This window comes from Gopherus flavomarginatus, chromosome 10 (assembly GCF_025201925.1).
Source record: "Gopherus flavomarginatus isolate rGopFla2 chromosome 10, rGopFla2.mat.asm, whole genome shotgun sequence".
NCBI lineage: Eukaryota > Metazoa > Chordata > Testudines > Testudinidae > Gopherus > Gopherus flavomarginatus.
The window spans coordinates 74,423,566-74,446,728 of NC_066626.1; the positions used below are offsets into that span (position 1 = coordinate 74,423,566).

Sequence of the window (23,163 nt, forward strand, 5' to 3'; positions counted from 1 at the left end):
GACTACTGGGCCCAGGATGAGATCTTGCGATTTTAATCTAAGTAAAAACTGTCCAGATTGAGGGGGAGCATTGCATCCTGGGACCTCTTGTCTCTGTGGATCACCCTTCCATATCAAAAGATGAAAGTGGCTGCAGTCTGCTGCATTTTATATCAGGAAAATATCCTTGATCTTTGGGCAAGTTGCCAAGGCAGCTCTGAGCTGGACAAGGTTTTGATGCCCCAGGGCAGGCAGAAGTGTTCTGACCATTTCCTTTTCCAACTGAAATAATGAATATTCTTCTTGTTTTTATAAGCACTAAATGTTGCCTGTCCTTGTGTTTAGCCAAGGTCCTCCAAAAGTGGTGGGACACTCTTCTGTGGTCTTTCAAGACTCCATGCTGACTTTTGGTGGAGGGATTTCAAACTCTAGGCCTAACAACAGCCTGTGGAAGTACCATTTCAGTTCCCAGATATGGGAAAAACTGGCTAGTACAACAGAGGTAATTCTTTCTTCTAAAAGGTATCACCGCATCCTGGGAATTGGTGTTGGTTTCCAACTGACGCCAGGTTTCTCTGGGGCATCCCCCATCAATCACTGGTGTCCAAAGGGGAAAGAGCCTCAGAAGTTGGTGTCGGTCTCAAAGCAGAATGCCCATTTTCATGGCTACTTTCGCCAGCAGCCTGTACACCAACCATTCAGCAACGATGGTGGCAACGAGATAGAAATGAAGACCTTTAGCCAGCCTCTGGAGCCACTGGGCTTTTGCTCATTCCAAACCTCTTCAGAGGCAGAACTGTGTGCAGACAAAGCACAGAGCATATTTTCCAAAAATGAGCATTTCTCCCACCTCATCGCTTCCCAAGAACAAGCTCTCACTGCTGCTGAAGTTACAAAAAACAGAAGAGGAACTGACTGTCAGCCTGAGAGACCTACGAGCATGGCAGTTACCAACCATCCTGATATGCTGCTCCTGATTGGGGGCAAGCCCCTGTCCAGTCTCTGTGAAATCTCACTCTGGCAAATGGAGCTGAACAGCATTTAAATGACACACACATAAGAGAAACATTCCCACCTGCTTCTCAGCAGAACTAACCAGGAAGTATTATATCCAGTGGCCTGCTTCACATTTTGGGTGAAAAACAGTCTTCCTAATAACTGACCTGAACTTCTTTTTACACAATCTCGGTTCATGCTCTTGGTTTTGTGCGGTGGAGAGATTCCTACCCAGATCCTTGTGGGATCCTCTTTTAACCCAAAAGTACAGTAGATCTCCTTGCAACCCCCTCCCTAAGAACAACCTATTGAGCTCCTGATTCCACCCTTCTCTATAGTTGCCTAGTCTTCTGGTCACTTTCTAAGTCTTTTTCAAGTTGGTGGCCAATCCTGTGTACAGTCATGGAACCCTTTAGGTTAGAAGGGTCCTCTGAGTGGGTCCTTCTAGGCCTTACAAGCACTATTTGCAGAATAAAATGTGCCAATTCTGCCTTGACTTACACCAAGGCAACCCCATCAACATCCACGTAAATGGGTCAAAAGTTGGTCCTCTTGATAAAAGATTATGGTATTGGTTAATGCACAATTTTGAACACTATTTGGATGTATTTAAACATGCTACCGCCACAATATATTTGATTCATTTAGGGGACAGATTGCAGATGGCAAACACAGGTCAGTGTAGACAACTGTCCAAGAGTCAGACTGGAACAAAGGAAGAACATATTGTGAATGCAGTGTTATGCTGGAAGCTGTATTAATGGCTACCATCAGCAGGTCTGTGATCTGTAAACAATCACAGACCAGGTTAAAGCTCATGCATGTTACTTTCAGGCTAAATGGAAGGAGGAATTACATCCTTCTTTATGTAGTGATAGCTAGAAGCAATAGGAGAATAGTGCATAAGACACTGGGCCATATGGTAAAGTCTGAGCAGGTCTGAGGGTTTCCCTAAGGGGCCCTCTTGCAAACACAGAGTCTAGAGATTATTTGGCAAGCTTTGTATGTGTTCAAAAGGAAAGTGAGGAAAGCCCAGAGAGGGAGAAGTGACAGAGCATGCTGCAGAGGAAGACCTGGGAATTGTTAATAAAGGAACTGCCTGTTTATTTCTACTGTGTTCAGGGAAACAGGACTTTGTGTTCAGTCTCTGTAATGAAACAAGATTGCACCAAAAAATATTCCTGACTCATATTACCAATTTATCCTTCTAACTGAAACAACCCTCAAGGTCCTGAGTATGGGCTAATTGTCTGGGCCAAGTGGGCAGCAGTATTATGCTATTTAAATGGAAGATTTTGGGGTTTTGGATATAGAGACAGACCAGCATACAGCAGCCATAAAATGAGCAAATGAGGTCTTGAGTTGTATTAACATAGGGACTGACGATAACACCAAAGGAGTTATATTGTTAGGCCCTGGTGGTACTTAGACCCCAGTTGAATATTTAGTGATGTACTGATCACCATGCTGCAGGAAGCATAGGTGGCCATGGAGAAGCTATAAAATAGTGCTGCAAGATAGATCCTAGGACCTAGGACATGATCAAAACCTTGGACATTTTCCTTCTGGAAAAAGAGAGAGCTTTTAACTGAGCTTTTTGGTTCAACAAAACGGAGTGAGAAACTGTTCATGCTGACAGAGCTCAAAAATTGGGGCCAGAGTCAAGGGGAAATGCTACTTCCTTTCTAATTTCTGCTTTAATCCTTCAGCTCTGTCATTTTAAAAAAATTGTTTTCACATGCCTTAAAATAGCAAAGTGCATATCACACATTTCCCTTCTATAGCGAGTGCAAAGAAAAAAAAAAAGCATCTCCATAGAACTCAGTAGTGGCTTTCCTGCAAATGCTGGGAAAAGTTGAAAGGTAAAAGTACTGAATGTACATGCACAAGCTACTGCAATTTTTTTTTGCTAGATGCTGCCATTTCATGGCCTGATCCTGAGGAGTTTAGAGCACCCTCAATTGCCACTGAAGAATATTCAGCACTTTTCAGGAGATTCAGTACCTGGCAAGTTCAGGCTATTTTTCTCAATTTCATGATGTTTTTAATAATGTATTTTTATGACCCCAAACGTGTACCTTGTAATGAAGGCCAAATGTAGCATAAATGAATGAGGTTCAGATATATGGCAAAAGTGTTTGGGCCCTCCTTTTATTTAGGATTTATTTTAGGATGTTTTAAAAAATCCCCCTCCATCTAGTTTCATTAATCAGATGTATCACTTTTTAAAATAGTGTCACAAAACGTCTGCCTTTATTATGTCATGTATTTGTCAGCCTAGCCCACAGAGCTATTTGATATTTCCATATAAATTAACTACGGAGTTATTTAACTTAATGGTTAATCTTCAGCTTCTCTTATTACTGCAGTCAAACTTTTAATGATACTGGTAGCAGTGTTATTTTAATACCGGCTACTTAATCCAAATACTGGTTTGAGGAGGGTAATACGTTAAGAAACCATGGAATTATTTCAGATTGCTGTGAAGGCAGCTGAGATGTACATTAATTCCTACATCTGGAAAAGGAACAGTTCTAACTACACCATCAGAGTACAGGAGAACCTCAGTGTTGCAAACACCTCGGGAATGGAAGTTGTTTGTAACTCTGAACAAAACGTTATGGTTGTTCTTTCAAAAGTTTACAACTGAACAGTGACTTAATACAACTTTGAAACTTTACTATGCAGAAGACAAATGCTGCTTTCCCTTTATTTTTTTAGTAGTTTATGTTGAACAGAACACTGTACCTGCTTTTCTCTTTGTCTGCTGTTGCCTGAGTATGTTCTTTCCAACCGAGGCATGGGGTTGAAAGGTCTGCTCGTAACGGAAGTTCTACTGTACTAAGCCTGCATTACTCTTCTACAAAGGGGTTTCTAGTCTCAATCACGGACTTATTTTTACACATTATAAACATCAAACAAGGAATTTACCTCTTTTGACACAGACAGGCATGTTTCCAACCACTGATTAGACAGTGGAGGTTCCAGGAGCCTCTAGGATTGCCTAGACCCACAACACAGTCTCAAATCTTCAGTAGAAATGTATATGTGCGCTATATTTTGGGTTGGTGTGAAGTGACTGGTTACAGTGCAGGCTCTGACTGAACGCAGCTCCCTAACAATTCGGCTCAGTGACATCAGAGTTAAGCATAGGCAGAGCACATCAGATGCATGTTTTTCCCTGGCTTACTGATGGGTCTGTTTTTATGTCAGCCAGAGTGAGCTGTGTGGCCCCTATTGACTTTTATCTTCTCTAGGATTGGTTGGGGAGAGAAAGGTTATGTAGCTGCAAAGGGCAGCTGTAGATCACCCCTAGATGCCAGCAGAGACTGTTCATTCGCTGGCTGACTTACTTCTAAGTCTTTAAAAACAAATCTGATTTGATACTGGAATGGAGGTTTTGAAATTCAAAGAGATCAGCCTTGTGTGTGTCAGTCACTTACAGACAGGAGCTCTCCTCCGTGGGGGCATGAGTGCCTTTTTGCCATGAATGTTTGTATTCCTAGCCTGCTGCCATAGCAAGCTGCCAACAGCTTGAACTGAGCCCTCAGTAAGCAATATTTGCTTTCAGCACTGCATTACTATCAACTGGAGCAGCTTCCATTTCAGTGCTTTAGTAACAGTTACTGTAGTTAATGGCTGCGGTAATGTTTTCCAGAAACCCTGAATAGCATCACCCTTTCCCTTGCTTGGTACCTAGTAAGATTTTTAATGAAAATGTTTATTTCTAAAAGGAGGGGAAAAGTTAGCCAACTTGAACAAAATGCTCCATAACCCCGTTACAGCTGCTCACCCTATCTATATATGCCTTTGGCAAGGATTCAGGAATTGTTATTAGTTTAACCCTGGCCCAAGTTAGTAATCACCAAAAGTCATTACCATCTGGTGGCACTGCAGTGGTCTGTGTGAAATAATCAGTGGATCAGCTCCAGTTAGTAGCTATCACCACCATTAGCATCTTTGTTGGCAAGTCGGGTGAAGGGACTCATTCCTCTGCTAGGGCTGCTCACTTAAGCACAGGCAGCAGGCCAGCATGGCAGGAGCTTGCACTGCTGCCATCTGTCCTGTACCTCTTCACTGCCTAAATATACTATTTTCCAATGCTTGAAACATTTCATAAGCAGTACATTCACTTCATGAAGTGAAAGGGTATAACCTGGCTATTTGTATTAACCTGTTCTGGAACTGCAAATGTATTGTTACAGCTTGAAAAGTGAGACTAGACTATTTTAAAATCTAGTATATTTATAGAATTAAGATACAAGAACAAATCTGATCTTATTGATTTAATAACTTTTTTTTAAGACACAGTAAATCTACATTAGGTCAGAATATTCTGATTCTTTGTTTACCATTGGCGACTCCTGAGCAACAGAAGAAACTGTAAAAGCGGCAAAGATGCCTCCGACGAACTGGATATTCACCCACGGAAACTCATGCTCCAATACGTCTGTTAGTCTATAAGATGCTACAGGATTCTTTGCTGCTTTTACAGATCCAGACTAACACGGCTACCCCTCTGATAGAAGAAACTGTGTTTATCAATATCGAGGGCAGGGCAGTTAGCTCCAAAATGGATGTTTTATTGTGAATGATAAGAGGCAAAAGTAAATTTAGTTTTTCTAATTCAATAAAAGAATGTTAAGTCAACCTGTTTCATGATTTTGTTATAAACTTTAGAAGCAGGTTTGAAAAATATAGTTGAGTTAGAGGACATGGAAACTTTGCAGCTTTTGCTAGAGCTCTTCACTTCCTTCTGATTTAACTCACTCTTCCCTTTCATTACATGGCTAAAGGACAATTTTGACCTGCTCAGCTCTCACATTTTTCCAGTAAGGGGTAAGCAGAAGTGCCTTCTTGGGAGTCATGTTCTTAAATGGATATAGCTGTGAAACGGGGAGAGAGCACGAGTAAAAAATCATCCCATTTATTTTGACACTTTCCTGAATTTAATTAGCAATAATTGGCTTATGTTTGTTTCTACAAACAGGTCTTCCAGCTCCCCAAGTCTCAGCCCCTCCCTTTTTTTTTTTTTCCGATGTCTCCAATTCTTTACTTGGGCTATAAAAATAGATACATTATAAACCGCCAACTAAGCTATACGTTTAGGGACTGTAATGGGGTGTCTAACCCACACAAGACTGGAAGGGGTTAAGATGGCCAAGTGGGCTAATTAATTCCACAGGCTGCACCTGGAGGAGGAGCCAGGGAGCTGAGAATTGTTTGGGAGCAGACTCAGTAGGACAGAAACAGGAGGGGCTTGTATAAAGCCCAGGAGCTAGCAATAGAAAGGGGCAGCAAGGAGGTAGGCTGCAGTCACTCCCTGGGAAGAGGGAGCAGGGAGGCTGGTGAACCCAGAAAGGTAGGAGAGGCTCAGGGGGAAAGCAGCAAAGCATGGCTGCTGACGGAAGGGCCCCTGAGCTGGAACCTGGAACAGGCAAGCCCAGGTTCCCCCACCAGCCACTGGGGATGTGGCATTGACAGGCAGAAGACAATGGACTGCCTGATACACTGTGGAAAGACTTTGGGTAACACCCTCCCTCCCCCCGGAAATGGAAACCACACAGTGACCTGGCTGGAGGGATGAGTCACGAAGAGGAGGGTCCGCAGGGCTAGAGGATGCCAGGAGGGACACTGCCTGAGGAGGGCACAACACCTGAGTTAATCTCCAGTGCAATCTGGAGGAAGCACTACCAGCGGTGAGTGCATCCTGTGACAGAGGTTTCAAACGTGTTCAAGCTCCTATTTACACACATAAATAGCCAGTTTTCCACAAGTGTTCTGCCAATAGCCCCCATTAAAAAATCTGGCACTTAATACTCTGAGTTATCTACATGTTTTAATATATCTTACTTAAATTGCATTTTAGTCACAAACGGTCACAGACAAGTCTGTGATAGGGGTCAGAGTCTTAATCTATTTAGCCGAGTATGGGTTAAAAGTCTTTCCATGAACAGAGTCTCTCCAGCAACACTATTTCAAGCAAGAGGCTGCCAGCAAACCTTAACTTTTGGGGAGAAACATGTGGCTTGTATTGGCTGGGGCTAACGCTTTATTATAGATGACACACGAACTATAACACAGATAGAGTGTTTACCAGTCACATCGTTTACCTGCAAAAAGCTCTTTTGCTTTGGTTTCACTGGGGGAGTCTTTTGACCTCCGATAGTTAATTTCCTACACTGACTCTTGGCTAGCCTGCCCTGCTAAAGTCACGTTAGCTGCCTTACAATTTTGTGGAAGTGACGTTCGAAGGAAAGATGACTCTGGGAGACCGTTTTGCACAGATGTGGTATATTTAAGAGAAAACTACAATAAAAACAATTCATAATTGATTCTGAGTGGACTACAAATCACAGTTCTTGTTCCCATGTACAGACTCAACACGAAGCTCGGTGCAGTGCCTCTAATACAGTTTATACATTGGCTATAGTCGTGAAGCAGGAGGGTGAACTTTATAAAAAACCAAACAAATAAATTATACCTTGAGCTATTGTCAAGCTTTACATATAAAACGTAAAAATACAGTAGCTAGTGTGATTTTTAACAAAACTGTCTCGCTAAAAAATATTCTTACATACTTTGAAATAAGTTTGTCCAGTTACGTGTAATTAGTTGTGTGTGTGGGAGGAAACCAGAGAAGTGAAGTGCTCAGCCAGAAAGTAAAATGGCTGGGAACATCACATTAGATTCCTGTCTTCCTCCCGCATTGTGCAATACCCGCTCCCTACCACGAACAGTTCCATGGGGCTTCAGCACTTGAGCTGAAGGGGAACATCCTGATGCCCAGTTTCAAATGCTAATACCAAGTGCTCCAGATCACAGGTCTCAAATGCAGGACTCTTCAAACTGCCTGGATTTCGCTCTCTAATCATAAAAACCTAGTGTGCTTATAAAAGTCATTTAATTTTAATGCATTGGAGTAGGGGACCTGCACTATTCCTAAAGTCCTATGAAAGATTCAGGTAGAATGAGGACTGCTCTGGGCCAGAAAACAACTCCCAGAGTTTAGCAGAGCATAATGTATCGCCCAGCTTTTCCCATTTTCAACTGGCTGTTCTGTTATAGGAATTTTTAAAGATGCCTCTGATGAGTCTTCTTGTGCAACCCATTGGGCTCTCTGCTACTCTGTGTTAAACTGGGTTACACTTGTATCATTAAAAGGCCATTAAAAACAAGGATTTTTTAAATAAAAATGTACTGTTGTCCAGCTATTTGTGAAAAGCCTTGGGTGTGACAGAGTGTAGGGCTAACAGAGTTTGCTGCTAATCCAAGAAGTTCTGATAAGACATCTCACATGACAAGGTGCTGGGCTGATAGTTGGTCAAGAGACACAGCTGCTAGATGAATGCCCTAATATAGGAGGTGTGCTTTCTAGCAGCGCATGTTTAGTACTTGACAATATAGCCCCATGCTGCTTGTGAAGGGGAAGGATGATTGCGTAGTACAGCATCTCTTGCAAGAGGCAGGAATGTGCTGAAGACAAAAAGGGAGGTGTGGGGCAGGGGAGAGATTGGGAAACAAAACAAGACTGAAAAGAAGAGGTTTGTGGAAAGAAACCCAAATTTGAACTGAGCTATTATCCAGAGTTTCTTTCCTGGAGCAGCAAGTTTTTCCTTCCCAGAGTTATTTGTTCAGAAAACAGTCCAAACTAAAGTCCTACTGTGCTACCAAGGCTAATGCTCAGATTTGAAGAAATTCATACTTACGTATGTACTTTAACTGGCTAATGTATAAGTACTGCTTTATACTGCCTGTCTTTCTTACTAGCAGAGCCATATTCCTTTAGTTAAAGTGGTAAAGAGGCCTGTGGTTTTGGTCTCCAAGATCCTGCACGCTAATTCTGATGCCCCATGTATATGGCATAAGTGAACATATGATGTAAGTAGCTATGGAATTTATTACATAAACATTTCAATGGAAATTATTACTCACGGAGTTTAGACTCTCCAACCTGCTGCTGTCAGGCTCATCGGATGAGATCGATGCTGGAGCTTTAAGAGCCATCACTTCCATGAGATTAATAAAGGTAAATTAGTTTCTATTTATATTTCCATAACCAAGGTGGTCACGTGGTCCAGCCACCCTTCTGCAATGTGTTTACAATTGTCACATTTTAATTCCAGACATAAAGTATTTTACTAATCCCTGTTTGATATCAAGAAACTAAACACCAACACAGTAAAAGAGGAAGAGGCAAAATGCAACATTTAATTACTATAAACTGGAATAAGCATCAGTAAAGTAGGGTGATAGTTTCGTAATTCAAATGGAGATTAACTCCTTGGTTCTGGGAGCTGGGTTTTTCCCCTCTTTGAATGCCACATATTGGGTGGTACAAATTGCCTATTTCTCATTCTTTTCAAATTTTAAAAGGGCTTTTTTGCTGTATTTTGTAACTGTTCAATGTCATCAAATGTCCCAACAACAAATTCAAAACCTGGATGACAGAATTTTATAGATGAAGCACTCAAAATAACTAAATGCCAATGGGCAACATTTTACAGGTCAGCTGGGCCTTCTACACAGTCAGTAAATAACAGGAAATGATAAGAAATGCCCCCTTCCGAGTGGACGAAAGGCAGTAATTGATACTCTGTAGGTGTCACGGTTCCTGTATTTTTCTTTGTTTTGGTAAATATGGGTCCTCTGTAATATACAATATGGATTCAGCAGCCAATCAGGCTACTGCACTTACATCTGCCATTTTGTAAGTAACATTTTAGTGAAACAAAACTATAAGCATCAGATCATCATTGGAACAGAACAGGATTTACAGGTTACAATTTTCCAGAGTGACTGACAATTGTGGGTGCCCAACTAGATATTTAAAAGGCCCTAATTTTCAGAGAGTGGGACGCACTCACCCTCTGCAAATTAGTGGTAAACTCCTTGCCCCCCTTTAAGTCATTAAGAGTTTGCCATTGACCTCAATGGGGCCAAGATTTCATCCCAAATATCTGAAGCTGGGCACCAAAAATCCAGGCATCTAAAATCACTAGTTAGTTTGGAAAAATCCTGGCCATAGTTCTAAGGGATTAAAAAGGTCACACTAATTAATTCAGCATTAAACTATTTAGATTTTAGGGGCACAATATTTTCATCACCATGTATAATTTATTGGACACAGATGATCACTGAGAAGAGGACTGGGGAGGGACTGCACATACTATGCACTATGCTTAATTATTTTATTTTGTTAAGAGGCTCCTGTGGCCAGTGCACAGTTCACCTCAACCTGCTGTATCAACTAACAAACTTGTTTTAAATTAAAATTCTACTGTCTTCGGTCTGTTGACAAAACCAACAAATCTCTCTGGCAGGTGCTGCTGCTGAGCAAACAGGTTAACAGGAAGTGCCAAGTTTCTCCATCATAGTAATGGCTTTGTTCCTGCACCTGTAGCTTCCTATTGCTGAAGCAACCTTTTTGGGCAAACGTACTAACCCAGACTAAGGTCTGAGCCAGGAAGCCAGATCCATCCTAACCTGCAACAAAGCTTGGACGTGACGAGTAAACAATCCAGACCTCTACTACAGTGGATACAGCTGAATGGGGAGTGAGCAGAACCACATCTGGCCTATGACAGAAGTTCACTTTGAGGATGAGAAGTGCTGGAGTCAGTGAGGACGTGGGCTGCTCAATTCCTCTCACAGTCAGTGCATAGAGAGTGTAGGAAAACCTGTGGTACCAGTCACAAATCCCTACCACTGGTTCCTGTAGCAGTGCCTGGGAACCACTATCCACACACAGTCACGGGCCAGTCTACCAAGCCCCACTGCTACTTATGTTTTCTATTCTTCCCTATGTAAGGCCTTATTTATTTTATTTTTGGGGGGCTGGTGTGGGGGGAGAAGGGACTGAAGAGTGACAGTTGGCTATGTACGATAAGCCATTCCTTCCTTAACATCACTCTCAATAAGCATCTTGCCCCTGACAGACCCAGCCACATTCAGCAGCAGCAAACTCTGTTATGCTGAGGAAAAAACCAGCCCAAAACTAACCCATTCTCTCTCATCACCACAGTGGTTCAGTCCAGTTTTTATTTTCCACATTTAGAAATGTGCAGATTTTAAGCGAGCAGGAGTGAAAATGGGCAAAAGTTTAAGAATGTTCTTTAAAAGTGTTTCTGCCAACATGAACTAACTGCATGTAAATATTTATAAAATACAGCACTATGCAGAGACCAGTTTCTGGCCCCAGTCACAAACACAGAAACTACCCCCCTTGCTATTTCAACCAGGCATTCCTGTTAGGACACAGTCATGATAAAGGACATCAAATTATTGTCCAACTGGGCTCCCATTTTTCTCCTTCCTTTGACCTTTTGTTAAAGTTTTCGATAGTACTCACCACTATCGTATCTAAAGGCTCATCGGTGTGGTTTCTGCTGGGGACCCTATTGCCTGCAGCCCTAATGGTCTCTTCAAGCTGGCCTACTGTCTGTATCCTAATCCTCCTTAGTACGTGGCAGCGAACATGTTTGCCATTAGTACAGGAAGGTCAGCACTCTGCAGTGTGTAGTCTAATCACCACTCTTGCACAAATGCTCCTACCTTCCACCTACCCAAATGGGTGAATTGCCATTAGGAGACATTTGACCCTTGATCCTCTTTCTGTCCCCAGATGACCTCTTTCCACTCTCAGTCCCACCTGATATTGAAGTTTGGAACTGAATGCAGGTGGGATATTAACTGTTCTGTTTGTACACTTGTGCCACTAACCAGCTAGTCAAGTGTTCTTAAATAATAGCAGCTGGAAACACCCACAGAACCAAGATCAACACTGAAAAGTCCCTCCTAGCCCTAAAAAAAACAACCGAGACTAGCCTTTGGCAAGTCCCTGTGTTCACGCCCTTCATCCTTAGGTCTCGCTTTCACATGCAAACTAGGATGCATCTCTATGGCTTAAAACACATCTAAATATGTTTGTTAAGTCTTCTAGGAAATGAAGATGTCTGGGACAAAATGTGAGACCTCTCTACCTTTCTCTGGGAATGCTAAGCTGTTTGGCAGAAGAATTCTTCCTTTCTCTGGCTACAAAGAGCAGCTTAAATCCAGTTACCGGGGTAAATGGGCACCCATGGGCTGGATTTTCATTTCTTTCCAGGTGCTGTAAAGAGAAGGTGCAAAAGACTACAAAGAGGGTTAAGGCCAAGAAGGCTTGTCCATGTTGGTACAAAGGAAAACAGAGAAGGGACATTCACACAGAAAAGAATGGCCTTGATTGTATAAAATTACCATTATCGCTATTAGTCATCATTTATATTCATAACCAGCTGCTGGCCCTAGAAGTTCTTTTAATTTCTCCCAGTGTCAAGTTATGAAGCTCTGGCCCACAACTTTTCACAAAGTGAGTGGGCTGATATCAGAGCGAACACTTTCCATCTATGAAGCTGTAAAGGTAAAGAAACTAAGTCAAATATGGATGAAACTCTCCTAGATTTCGTTATTCATGCCCAGAACTAGTTCCAGCGTGTGCTTCATCTCTCGTCCATCCGTGGAGCTTTACATCCTAGTTTATATTATAGTTCTAGCTGAACTGCAACAAATATGAAAGTTTCCCTCCAGATTCTCAGCAAAGCAGCTGGTCTTTTGTGGCCACATCCAGCAAGAGCTTAATCCCAGGTAGGTCCTTCCAAAGGGCTCCTTGAAGATGCTAGAAGGTTTGAATTTTCAGCAGATTGGAAGCACTGAAGCTCCCTCCTCTCAGAGTTCAGTGGTGAGTAAACATTTCGGTTTTATCGCAGGATCCTCCGTGACGGGGCTAAAGAGAGGAAAGCAAAGCAAAGACTCCGTAAATATGCTCTTCAATGGAACCAGATGCTGGGAGAAGTGCAAAACGCTACTACTGGGGCAAAGACCATGAGTTTAGCTGTGCTCCAACAACTCTATGGAAAGCTGGCACTGACTGGAGGGTAAGAGCTCACAGCTGCTGAGGAGCAAAGGATACTGTCTGCTGCCTGAAATACACCTAGCAGCTAGCCTACATTCTTGGCTGCTCAAGAGGAAGGTTCAGGAGAACAATTAGCACTAAGATGTCTGCGCACGCTGGGACCAACACACACTAGCATGGTTTAACTCTGCTCCAAACCTGACTGTAGGGAAGGGCACAGGATTTTAATGCTAATTTAACCACGTTATTTTTTCATCTAAAGTGAGTCAACTGCATGTGAAAGGAGCCAAGCTGACAGTTGTACTGCACCTATACTGGTGTGCCGGTGAAGTAGCAGCAGTACAAGCTTTCTCCACACTACCTCAGCAGTGCACCGGACCTGGAGAGGTCCCTAGGGATGAAGGGCAGTTCAGTCTCCATAGCTTCTCCTCTGAGATTCCAAAAACCTTCAATAAGGGCCTATGTTTGGGGTGTAGATACCTGCCCATTAGGGGTTGTGTTATTTCTGAGAGCAGGCAATGTTGGACATAGTTCTCTTTCAAGGAGAAGTGAACAATGAATGTTAGCAGCTTCCGTGGTAATGCAGCAAACGTCTAAGATCCAGATTTGTGTTGGCTGTTTTCAGTGGTTGTGTTCCCTTTGTATTATACCTGAAAGGAGGAACAGACCTTCCTATTTTCTCTAAAAGGGACCAGCTGCAGAAGGACAAGTTGGAATGGATTTTGCCTTGTGCGTCAGCAACAACACTGCGAGCTGAGACCTGGTTGCAGAATCTTTATTGGTAGTAAAAGTACAAAACAGAAGAAAAACCCACTGAGCTGAAATTCAGAGTGGGGACTGCCATGCTGAGAGTCACAGAAAGCCCTGCTACTCCAGGTACTCAGCTGGCATGTGATCCATGGGGGAGAAGTGTCACCTACCAATGGCTCCTGTTGTCTGCCTTCCAGCTAGTAGCACCCTCCCTGGCATCAGAAGAGTTAACCATGTCAAGGAGAGAAACATACTCATTGTTTTTGGTGTTGGAGGTTTGGTGGCCTTGTTTGCATAGCAATACTGAAATCCTTGCTCTCAGAAACTGAAATCTGACCCAGTTATGAGGTTTTCTTTCTCCCCAGGATTTTTGCCTACAGTGATGTTTCCATTTGGGGAGTGTGAATAGAAACCTTTATAAATGAATGGCCTGAGAGATAGAGGCAAGGATTTTCTGCTGAGTGTCTGTAACAGTGCTGCTCCCTGTAATAATTGCCATCTGTGCTTGACAGACATTTTATGTACAGTTCCTCTTTTGGGGTCTGTTAGTAAGTTGCCTGATTTTTATATTTTGGGCAATAATAATTATAGCTATTACATCACCTAAAGGTGTCAGAAGAATGAAGTAATGCTAAGTTTGCTTGGACACTTAACTCTCATCATGAACCCATAACTCAGGTACAGATGTGGTTATTTCTCTGCATCAACCCCTCTCCCACCCCATTCCTGAGCCAATGAATGTGTAATAGCATTCTGTTAGTGAATGCAAGCATTTCTGATTTGGATGTTCCTATGAGTGCTGTTAAAACCTCAAAGACCCCTCAAGCAATTAGCTTATTTCAATAATAATACACAATTCTTAGTCCTTGTATTGAGTTTTACATCTATAGATCTCAAAGTGCTTAGAGATAAAGTTTGATTCTTAAAATGCCACAAACTGTTAATTTGGAGATCAAAGAGAGAGACAGATGTAGATTCAAAATCATGTAAAGAGGAAATCTTGTTGCATTCTGAAACTGATTAATCTACATCACTCGTAGGATTCCATACACAGGTTCATGTGAACCTGCATCACAAGGGAGAGATGTTTGTAAATCTCATAACAAACGTACATAACACAGAAGCTGCACCTGTCTGTGTATGGGTGCAGGGGTACAGCCGCCCAGAACAGCTGACAGAATTGGGGCCCAGATTATTTCTTCCTTTAATTTGGACATGGATATGTCCAACACTGAATCTGTTAGGTCCTTTCATGTTGAAGGGGTCTCTGATCAGTGCTCTAAGCAAACTTTTTTGTGAGTTAATTCTGTCCTTTTCCTCCATAGAGGGAAAAAAAACATGTTATATTGTTAATCTGGAGTCAAAGGAGTATTCTTTGGCTTAAAAAAATAAACACATTTCCTGCTATAGTCAGAGTTACTTATGATCAGAGGAAAATGTTCACTTCATTACAAAACAGTTTCAAGAGCGGGTGGGTGGACATTATCAGGAGTGGTATGCTGAAATAGAAATTATTTTTTAAAGATCAAAAGCGTGGGGCTTTTGCAACTTTGATGATACTCAGCACATTTTATTGGCTTGCAAAGTGAATTGGGGGAAAAAATGAAGGCAAGGGCTGGAGATTGTATAAACTCAGTTGAAGAATTTCTGGCAACAGTTCTGACCAAATATCTAATTATGAGATTTATATTTGTTATCATTTACAACATGCTTTTAAATCTGAAATGAACCAAACTGTATCATAGAATCTCTATGGATAGTAATTCAATGCTCAAATAATAAAAATATAGCAGTAGGGCTATATTACCGACCACCTGACCAGGATGGTGATAATGACTGTGAAATGCTCAGGGAGATTAGAGAGGCTATTAAAAAAAACCCTCAATAATAATGGGGGATTTCCAACTATCCCCATATTGACTGGGTACATGTCACCTCAGGATGGGATGCAGAGAGAAAGTTTCTTGACATCTTAAATGACTGCTTCTTGGAGTACTAGTCCTGGAACCTACAAGAGGAGAGGCAATTCTTGATTTAGTCCTAAGTGGAGCACAGGATCAGGTCCAAGAGGTGAATACTGCTGGACGTCTTGGTAATAGTGACCATAATATAATTAAATTTAACATCCCAGTGGTGGGGAAAACACCACAGTGGCCCAACTCTGTAGCATTTAATTTCAGAAAGGGGAACTACACAAAAATGAGGAGGATAGTTACACAGAAGTTAAAAGTTACAGTGCCAAAAGTGAAATCCCTGAAAGCTGCATGGAAACTGTTTAAAGACACCATAACAGAGGCTCAACTTAAATGTCTACCCCAAATTTAAAAAACATAGTAAGAGAACCAAAAGAGAGCCACCGTGGCTAACAACAAAGTAAAAGAAGCAGTGAGAGGCAAAAAGGCATCATTTAAAAAGTGGAAGTTAAATCCTAGTGAGGAAAATAGAAAGGAGCATAAGCTCGGCAAATGAAGTGTAAAAATATAATTAGAAAAGCCACAAGAAAATTTGAAGAACAGCTAGCCAAAGACTCAAAAAGTAATAGCAATTTTTTTTTTAAGTATATCAGAAGCAGGAAGCCTGCTAAACAACCAGGGGGGCCAATGGACAATCGGGGTGCTAAAGGACAATAGTGGAGAAACTAAATGAATTATTTGCATCGGTCTTCACAGTTGAGGATGTGAGGGAGATTCCCAAACTTGAGCCATTCTTTTTAGGTGACAAATCTGAGGAGATTGAGGTGTCATTAGAGGAGGTTTTGGAACAAACTGATAAACTAAACAGTAATAAGTTGCCAGGACGAGATGGTATTCACCCAAGAGTTCTGAAGGAACTCAAAAGTGAAATCGCAGGACTACTAACTGTAGTCTGTAACCTATCATTTAAATCAGCTTCTGTTCCAAATTACTGGAGGATAGATAATATAATGCCAATTTTTAAAAAGGGCTCCAGAGGTGACCCCGGCAATTACAGGCCAGTAAGCCTGACTCCAGTACCAGGCAAACTGGTTGAAACGACAGTAAAGAACAAAATTGTCAGACACATAGATGAACATAATTTGTTGGGGAATTGTCAAAATGGTTTTTGTAAAGGGAAATCATGCTTCACCAATCTACTAGAATTCTTTGAGGGGGTCAATAAGCATGTGGACAAGGGGGAATCCAGTGGATATAGTGTATTTAGATTTTCAAAAACCTTTGACAAGGTTCCTCACCAAGGCTCTTAAGCAAAGTAAGCAGCTATGGGAAAACATAATCCCAACTATACATATACGATGGGGTCTAAATTAGCTGTTACCACTCAAGAAAGAGATCTTGGAGTCACTGTGGATAGTTCTCGGAAAACATCCACTCAATGTGCAGCGGCAGTCAAAAAAGCGAACAGAATGTTGGGAATCATTAAGAAAGGTATAGATAGTAAGACAGAAAATATCATATTGCCACCATATAAATCCGTGGTATGCCCACACCTTGAATACTGGTGCAGATGCAGTTGCTCCATCTCAAAAAAGATATATTAGACTTGGAAAAGGTTCAGAAAAGGGCAACAAAAAATGATTAGGGGCATGGAATGGCTGCTGTATGAGGAGAGATTAATAAGATTGGGACTCTTTAGCTTGGAAAAGAGACGACTAAGGGACAATATGATAGATATCTATAAAATCATGACTGGTGTGGAGAAAGTAAATAAGGAAGCGTTTACTCTTCTCATAAAGAGAAGAACTAGAGGTACCAAATGAAATTAATAGGCAACAAGTTTAAAACAAACAAAAGGAAGTATTTTTTTTATACAACATACACTCAACCTGTGGAACTCCTGCCAGAGGATATTGTGAAGGCCAAGACTAACAGGGTTCAAAAAAGAACTAGATAATTCATGGAGGATAGGTCCATGCATGGCTATTTGTCAGGACAGGCAGGGATGGTGTCCCTAGCCTCTGTTTGCCAGAAGCTGGGAATGGGCGAAGGGATGGATCACTTGATGATGATCTGTTCTGTTCTGTTCATTCCCTCTGGGGCACCTTGCATTGGCCACTGTCAGAAGACATGATACTGAGCTAGATGGATCTTTGGTCTGACCCAGTATGGCTGTTCTTATGCTTATTTGGTATTTCATCTCTTTTTCAATGTGGGATCAGTTTCAAAGGTTGTACCTGTAAATGATTATGTGCCTGTTCTCGATGTCTTAAGTTTTTAAACCTGCTGGATATTGTTTTATATTGCTCCAGTGGGGTGTGGAAAAGATTTCCAGAAATTCACTTCTGTTTCCTTTTCTTTTTCATACACAGCTGACTAAATTGCTTTGTTATTGGCAGACTTTATGGGGACAGATTTACCTCTGAACTCTACAGCTGCATTTGTATTGTTCATTGTACTTCCTTTTCATTGTCTGTTAACATCTTTTTTTTTTTTTTTTTTTTATAAAAAAGCTGTGTTTTTTATACAGTGCTTTTCATCACTTGCTCTATCTACTGATATACAAACTATACAATTACTTAAACACTCCAAATGAAACCACTGTACCCCCACAGTACACGGAAGTTTAGGCAAGGAAGCGAAACATACTACACTCAACTGCAGGAATGGACAGAATGTAACTCAGGACGGAATTTGGGCAGGACACCATTCTTCCCAACCGTCACCCAATGCATCAGATAGCTGGGAAAGAGCCCTTACCTTGCAAGGATTTCAGCTGACTGCTGTGATGATGGAGATCCAGCTGGAAGCGACAATGGTTCAGCGCTGCCTTTCACTGCCTTTAGAGCTAAAACAACATCATTCCCCAAAGGCCCATTGGAAATCTGCCCACTCTGAATTAGGGAGAATGAAACAGAAAACTGGGGTCAAAAGCACTGTTGAGAGGGGACAAGTACATTTGTCAGTAGTGCCTAACTGGTTGGAAGTCACAATGTCAGAGGAAACTAACATGCTCCTAGAGGTTGGGAGGATGGGAAGGGGTGTCAACCAAATGGAAATCATTAAAGAAACTTTACAGAAAATAACTCAAACAGAAGACTGTGAATATGAAATTTATCTTCTTAAATAGAAATAATCCCACATCTGAGCATTACTAGTCATGGCCAGAAGAAGATTCAAATGTGTTATTGAAGTTGTCACCCTAATGAAACTGTTTCTTGCCGGTTTCATTGCTGTTGGGATCCAGGCACAATACTGTTGTATATGGCTTTCGAACAGCAAAGAGGAATGATTACATTTAAAATCCACTGGCACAGATTTTTTTTAAAAATCCCATAAAAACAGCTACCTGAATAAAATGTAACACAAAACTAAACTATTTTTGAGAACATCCCATTAAATCTCCACTCTGAATTATAAATAAATAAGAATGATTGAACTACTCACTGGCACGATCCACCTGGGTGTAATTGTGGGCTGGGAAGACACCTGCCAAAGGAAAACAAAGATGCTGGAAAAGTTTCAATGAAATGCAAAATGCTTTAGAAACATTATTTCCTCAAAACAATTTGACTCAAAAGTTAATTTGTTGCTAGCAGCACTATCACATTATTTATATCTTGTCAGCCTGCACCATTGCTAAGGGCCCATCCAACACTATGGCTTTGAATCAAGCTGCTTGTAACAGTGACTGACTTTAAACATGATTTGTGTCTGAACATCACATAGCTAATAACTGATTAGTACAGTGGTCAGCTGACTGGGTTTTAGCACATAGCTGTCTTCCAGTAACCATTTTTTGGGAGTTTTTTGCAGTGTGTATCGGACCCCTTTTCTGCAACTGGTTTGTCAGGTCCACTACCCCTCCTCCTCCTCCTCACCAGCTCTCTGTGCAGTAAAGACACTCCAGAGCACACTGTCATCAGTGCTGCTTTGGGTGCATGCCTTCCAAGTACTCCCTATCCCTGCTGACGTGCTTGGGGCAGCTGTCCAGATTTTTCCAGAATGCACCCATAAGCAGTGTGGTATTCGTGGGGAGGGTAGAAAACTGCTCCACACTAAACTATGATACTTGTAACCAATTCAGGTGACCTCACTTCTGGTTCAGAGCCATAATGTGGTAAGCACCCATATAGTGCCCCAACAAATCAGAGTGGTAATCTAAGGCACATGTGGATTATCAAACCAGCAACCATGCTACTACTGCATATCAGACACAAATCCGATGGACAGATACCAAATGACAGACATCTAGAAATAGATCACATTTCCTTTTATAAATAGTCAATAGTTAAATCAAATCTGTATGCATGAAGGAGGCTCCCTTTAAGCAACTGGTTTTTAAACGGTTACCTGAGGAATGGTTTCTGTAAAGTCAATTAGATTCTCCGTCAGCGATGTTAACAAAACATCAAGGTCATCTGGACTGCTCTGTAAAATAAATCAGTTATTAATTAAATCCCCATTAGTCTGCAGATGGAGTATTTTAGTGGTTTCTTGATTTCTGAGTGCCCTCATCAATTTACTGTTCCATTGCCAAGCCTGGTCTTTGTTAATCTTTTAAACAAAAGCGAGTATTATCAGATCTTTATTATCAAGCCCTTCTGTTCTCATCTCCCCAGCCTAGGCTTTGTGCTAGAAGATTTTACACCAACATTGCTGTGTAGGAGTAAAATCATTCACTACACTTGTGCATGTGGATGATACAATTGTTTAAGTGGAGTCTCTGGATTGAAGATCTAAACTTGGGAAAAGTGGATATAGCTGTGCACTGGAATCAGCAGCATAAAATCGGTTAGAGGTGCAGCAGCTAAGAAGCCTTCTCTTTTGGGGATCCAGAATCATACACGGAACCCCTTAGCCTAGTGAAATATCACAGGAGTTCCACGTTACTGTCATTTAATTGTCTGGAGATGGACACAGAGATGCTGACCATGTCACATGCACATAAAACATCTATATTTGTGCTCACTGGTGCCCCCATGGAGAACACACTATCTTTGAATCAGAATCAAAATCTAAGCAACACAATAAAAACTTCAGGATCAAACCCTGCCCCTGCTATTGACTTCAGTGGGAACTGCACCCGTGCAGTCAAGTGGCAGAATTTCATTCTTAGAATCTGTTCCCTGAGACATCAAAACTGTGGGATAAAGCAGATTCATCCACACGCTAGTTCAGAAAATCCTATGCTCTAGGTCGCCATCCTGGAGTATTACAGAAACCAGAGTGTTGGACAGACAACACAAAGAGACATACCCCAGAGTGGGGTTTAAAATGGGGTCATATGGTATTTGCATACAGCAGAAATCATGACTTGGTTAATGTGTGGCTACAACAAGTACGCTGCTGTAAAGTTTATTATGTGCACAGAGCCGTTCCTCTTGTATTAAAATGACAGTGTCAGTGTCTCAGTGTGAAATGAAGAGCCTTGCACACAAACAGGTGGTGGGTACCTTTAAAACAGCAGTCTCCTCTGCTGGAGCCAGAATAGCTGGAACCAGTGATTCTTCAGGGCCAGAGGTGGCATTATCCTCTCCTAACGCATTACTGAAAGAAGAAAACATTCTCACCACACTGCAGAGGCCGTGTGAAATAACCAGCGCTGCCTTTATGACAACTTAGCCTAGAAACACAACAACAAATCAATATAGGGCAAGAAGGAGATTCATGCTTATGAATAAGAAAGATGCTGATGTGATTGCCAAGTACCCGTAGCCCTCTCAGCACCTGCCACTGCACTGTACTGCAGACATCCCAGGCAGTGAACAATGTCAACATCTTCATCCCAGAGGGGATTTTTTACAGCACTTGTCTCAAACTTGTGTATGGAGAAGTAGTAGTTACTCACCTTGTGCAGTAACGATAGTTCTTCAAGGTGTCCCCTCCCCTTCAAGGTGCTCCACTGTAGGTGTGTTTGTGTTCCTGTGCTGCTGATCGGAGAATTTTGGTAGCAGGGTCCTGTCCCTACCTTGTGCTCTGCACAACGCTAACCAGTGTTAACGCAGGTAAATCCTCCTCAGTTCCTTCTCTACCACAGAGTTTATGATGAGAACTCCAAAGTAGAGGAAAGGAGGGTGGGTTGTGGAGCACCCATAAGGGGACACACCTCAAAGAACCATTGGTACTGCACCAGGGGAGTAACTTCCTCTTCTTCTTCAAGTATGTCCCTATGAGTGCTCCACTGTTGGTGACTCCTGAGCAGCATCCTCTACAAGTGACTGGGGCCTCCGAGTCGAGTCTGTTATGGAGGAAAGTACTGGGGTGCCCAGTCTGGCGTCTGCAGCGGAGTCCCCCAGGGTGGCATAGTGTTCTGAAAAGGTATGTGCAGATGCCCAGGAAGCTGCTCTGCAGATTTCTGATATAGAGATACCCTTGAAGAATGCGAGAGGTGAGGGATTCTATGTTGCAGAGTGCATAAGGATTACGGATGGAGGCGCTAAATTACAAATCCGATAACAGAGTTTGATAAAGTTTGAGACCCATTTGGAGAGTCTTTGAGCTGAAATCGCTGTGCCTTTAGACCTATCCCCAGTGGGGAGGAAGAGCCTAGGAGATTTTCTAAAAACTTTTGTCCTGTCCAAATAGAAGGCCAAGGCTCTCCCTTAGATGTAGAGGGTTGCGATGGGGATTCTCAATGTGTGAAGTCTTGGCACGGGTCTGAGGGTGGTTGGAGGGCCGCTTCCATTAGAAGAAGCTTAAGTCTCCGCTCTCTATCTTTTCTGGATTTAGGTTTCAACTGCTGGCATAAACCATGCTTCTGGGGAATGTGGTTTTCTCCCAGACGGTGGACACACAAACAATGTCCATCAGTCACTTGGATAGATTCTTTGCAGCTGAGACACTTCTTGAAGCGTGATGAACCGGGCATATGTCCAGGGGCATCCTCAGATTGGGGGGGGAAGAACTGAGGAGAGGTCGAACAAAAACAAAATTTTAAGATTAAAAAAATAAATAAAAGACCAAAAGAACGTAAAGGAAACTCTAAGAAGTACTGTACTTAAAGTATGGAAAACGATTAGCAAGCCTGTAGAAGTTAATCTGTTAACGGACAGCCAGAGCGCTGCCTCTAGCCAGGAACAGTTGAGAAGGAATGGAGGAGGGTTTGCACATGCAACGCTGGTTAGCCTTGTGGCAGAGCACAAGGGAAGGAACAACACATGTGCGGGCCGAACGGACACCGCTACAAAAATTCTCCAATCAGCCGCACAGGGATGCAAGCACATCTACAGTGGAGCATCCATAGGGGCACGACTTGAAGAAGAACTGGAACTTTCATGGCTGCCTCCTTCTCACCTGTGCTCCCTGCATCTTTAGGGGCAAAGCTGGAGAATGCCAGGTATTTCAGATTTCTCAGAGAGAGCATGGCAATCTCAGAAAGAGCCAGAAGATTCCCCTTCTGCTCTGTAACGCGTGTATGCTCACACTCAGGCCAAGCCTATATGCAGAAATTGTACAACTTTAACTAAAGGCATACCATTAAACTCATTTAGTTAAACTGGTTCAGCTGTGTGTGTGGACACTCTTACACTGGTTTAGTCAGAGCTTACACTTGTTTAGTTTGCACATATACTTGAAACCAAGGTAAAAGTGCCCATAACACAAAGTGGCATCAGTTTAACATCACATCTT

General features: G+C 42.1%; 2 protein-coding genes across 6 annotated transcripts in view; one reads left to right on the forward strand and one right to left on the reverse strand.

Moving 5' to 3' along the window:
• LOC127030478 (kelch domain-containing protein 2-like) overlaps positions 1 to 5,625 on the forward strand; it is a 29,295-nt gene extending 23,670 nt beyond the window's left edge. For 2 of the 3 annotated variants that reach the window (XM_050917102.1, XM_050917103.1), the window contains one exon: positions 325 to 5,625. In XM_050917102.1, the coding sequence (XP_050773059.1) occupies positions 325 to 1,024 (700 nt within the window). In that variant the 3' untranslated portion in view covers positions 1,025 to 5,625. The remainder of the gene's footprint in view (positions 1 to 324) is intronic. The other variant, XM_050917104.1, reaches the window with a different exon arrangement.
• The window catches only part of EPB41L5 (erythrocyte membrane protein band 4.1 like 5), a 139,695-nt gene that overhangs the window by 40,827 nt on the left and 75,705 nt on the right, over positions 1 to 23,163 (reverse strand). Inside the window, exons 22-27 of one of the 3 annotated variants that reach the window (XR_007768389.1) lie at positions 20,988 to 21,081; positions 19,885 to 19,962; positions 18,979 to 19,020; positions 18,292 to 18,425; positions 15,554 to 15,626; positions 12,680 to 12,739 (exon numbers count right to left, since the gene is read on the reverse strand). Coding sequence is in view for 2 of the 3 variants with exons in the window: in XM_050917027.1 (XP_050772984.1) it covers positions 12,682 to 12,739; positions 18,292 to 18,425; positions 18,979 to 19,020; positions 19,885 to 19,962; positions 20,988 to 21,081 (406 nt within the window). In the remaining variant the exon portion in view is untranslated. Of the gene's footprint in view, positions 1 to 7,252; positions 12,740 to 15,553; positions 15,627 to 18,291; positions 18,426 to 18,978; positions 19,021 to 19,884; positions 19,963 to 20,987; positions 21,082 to 23,163 lie in introns of those variants that run through there. The other 2 variants (XM_050917027.1, XM_050917026.1) reach the window with 2 other exon arrangements.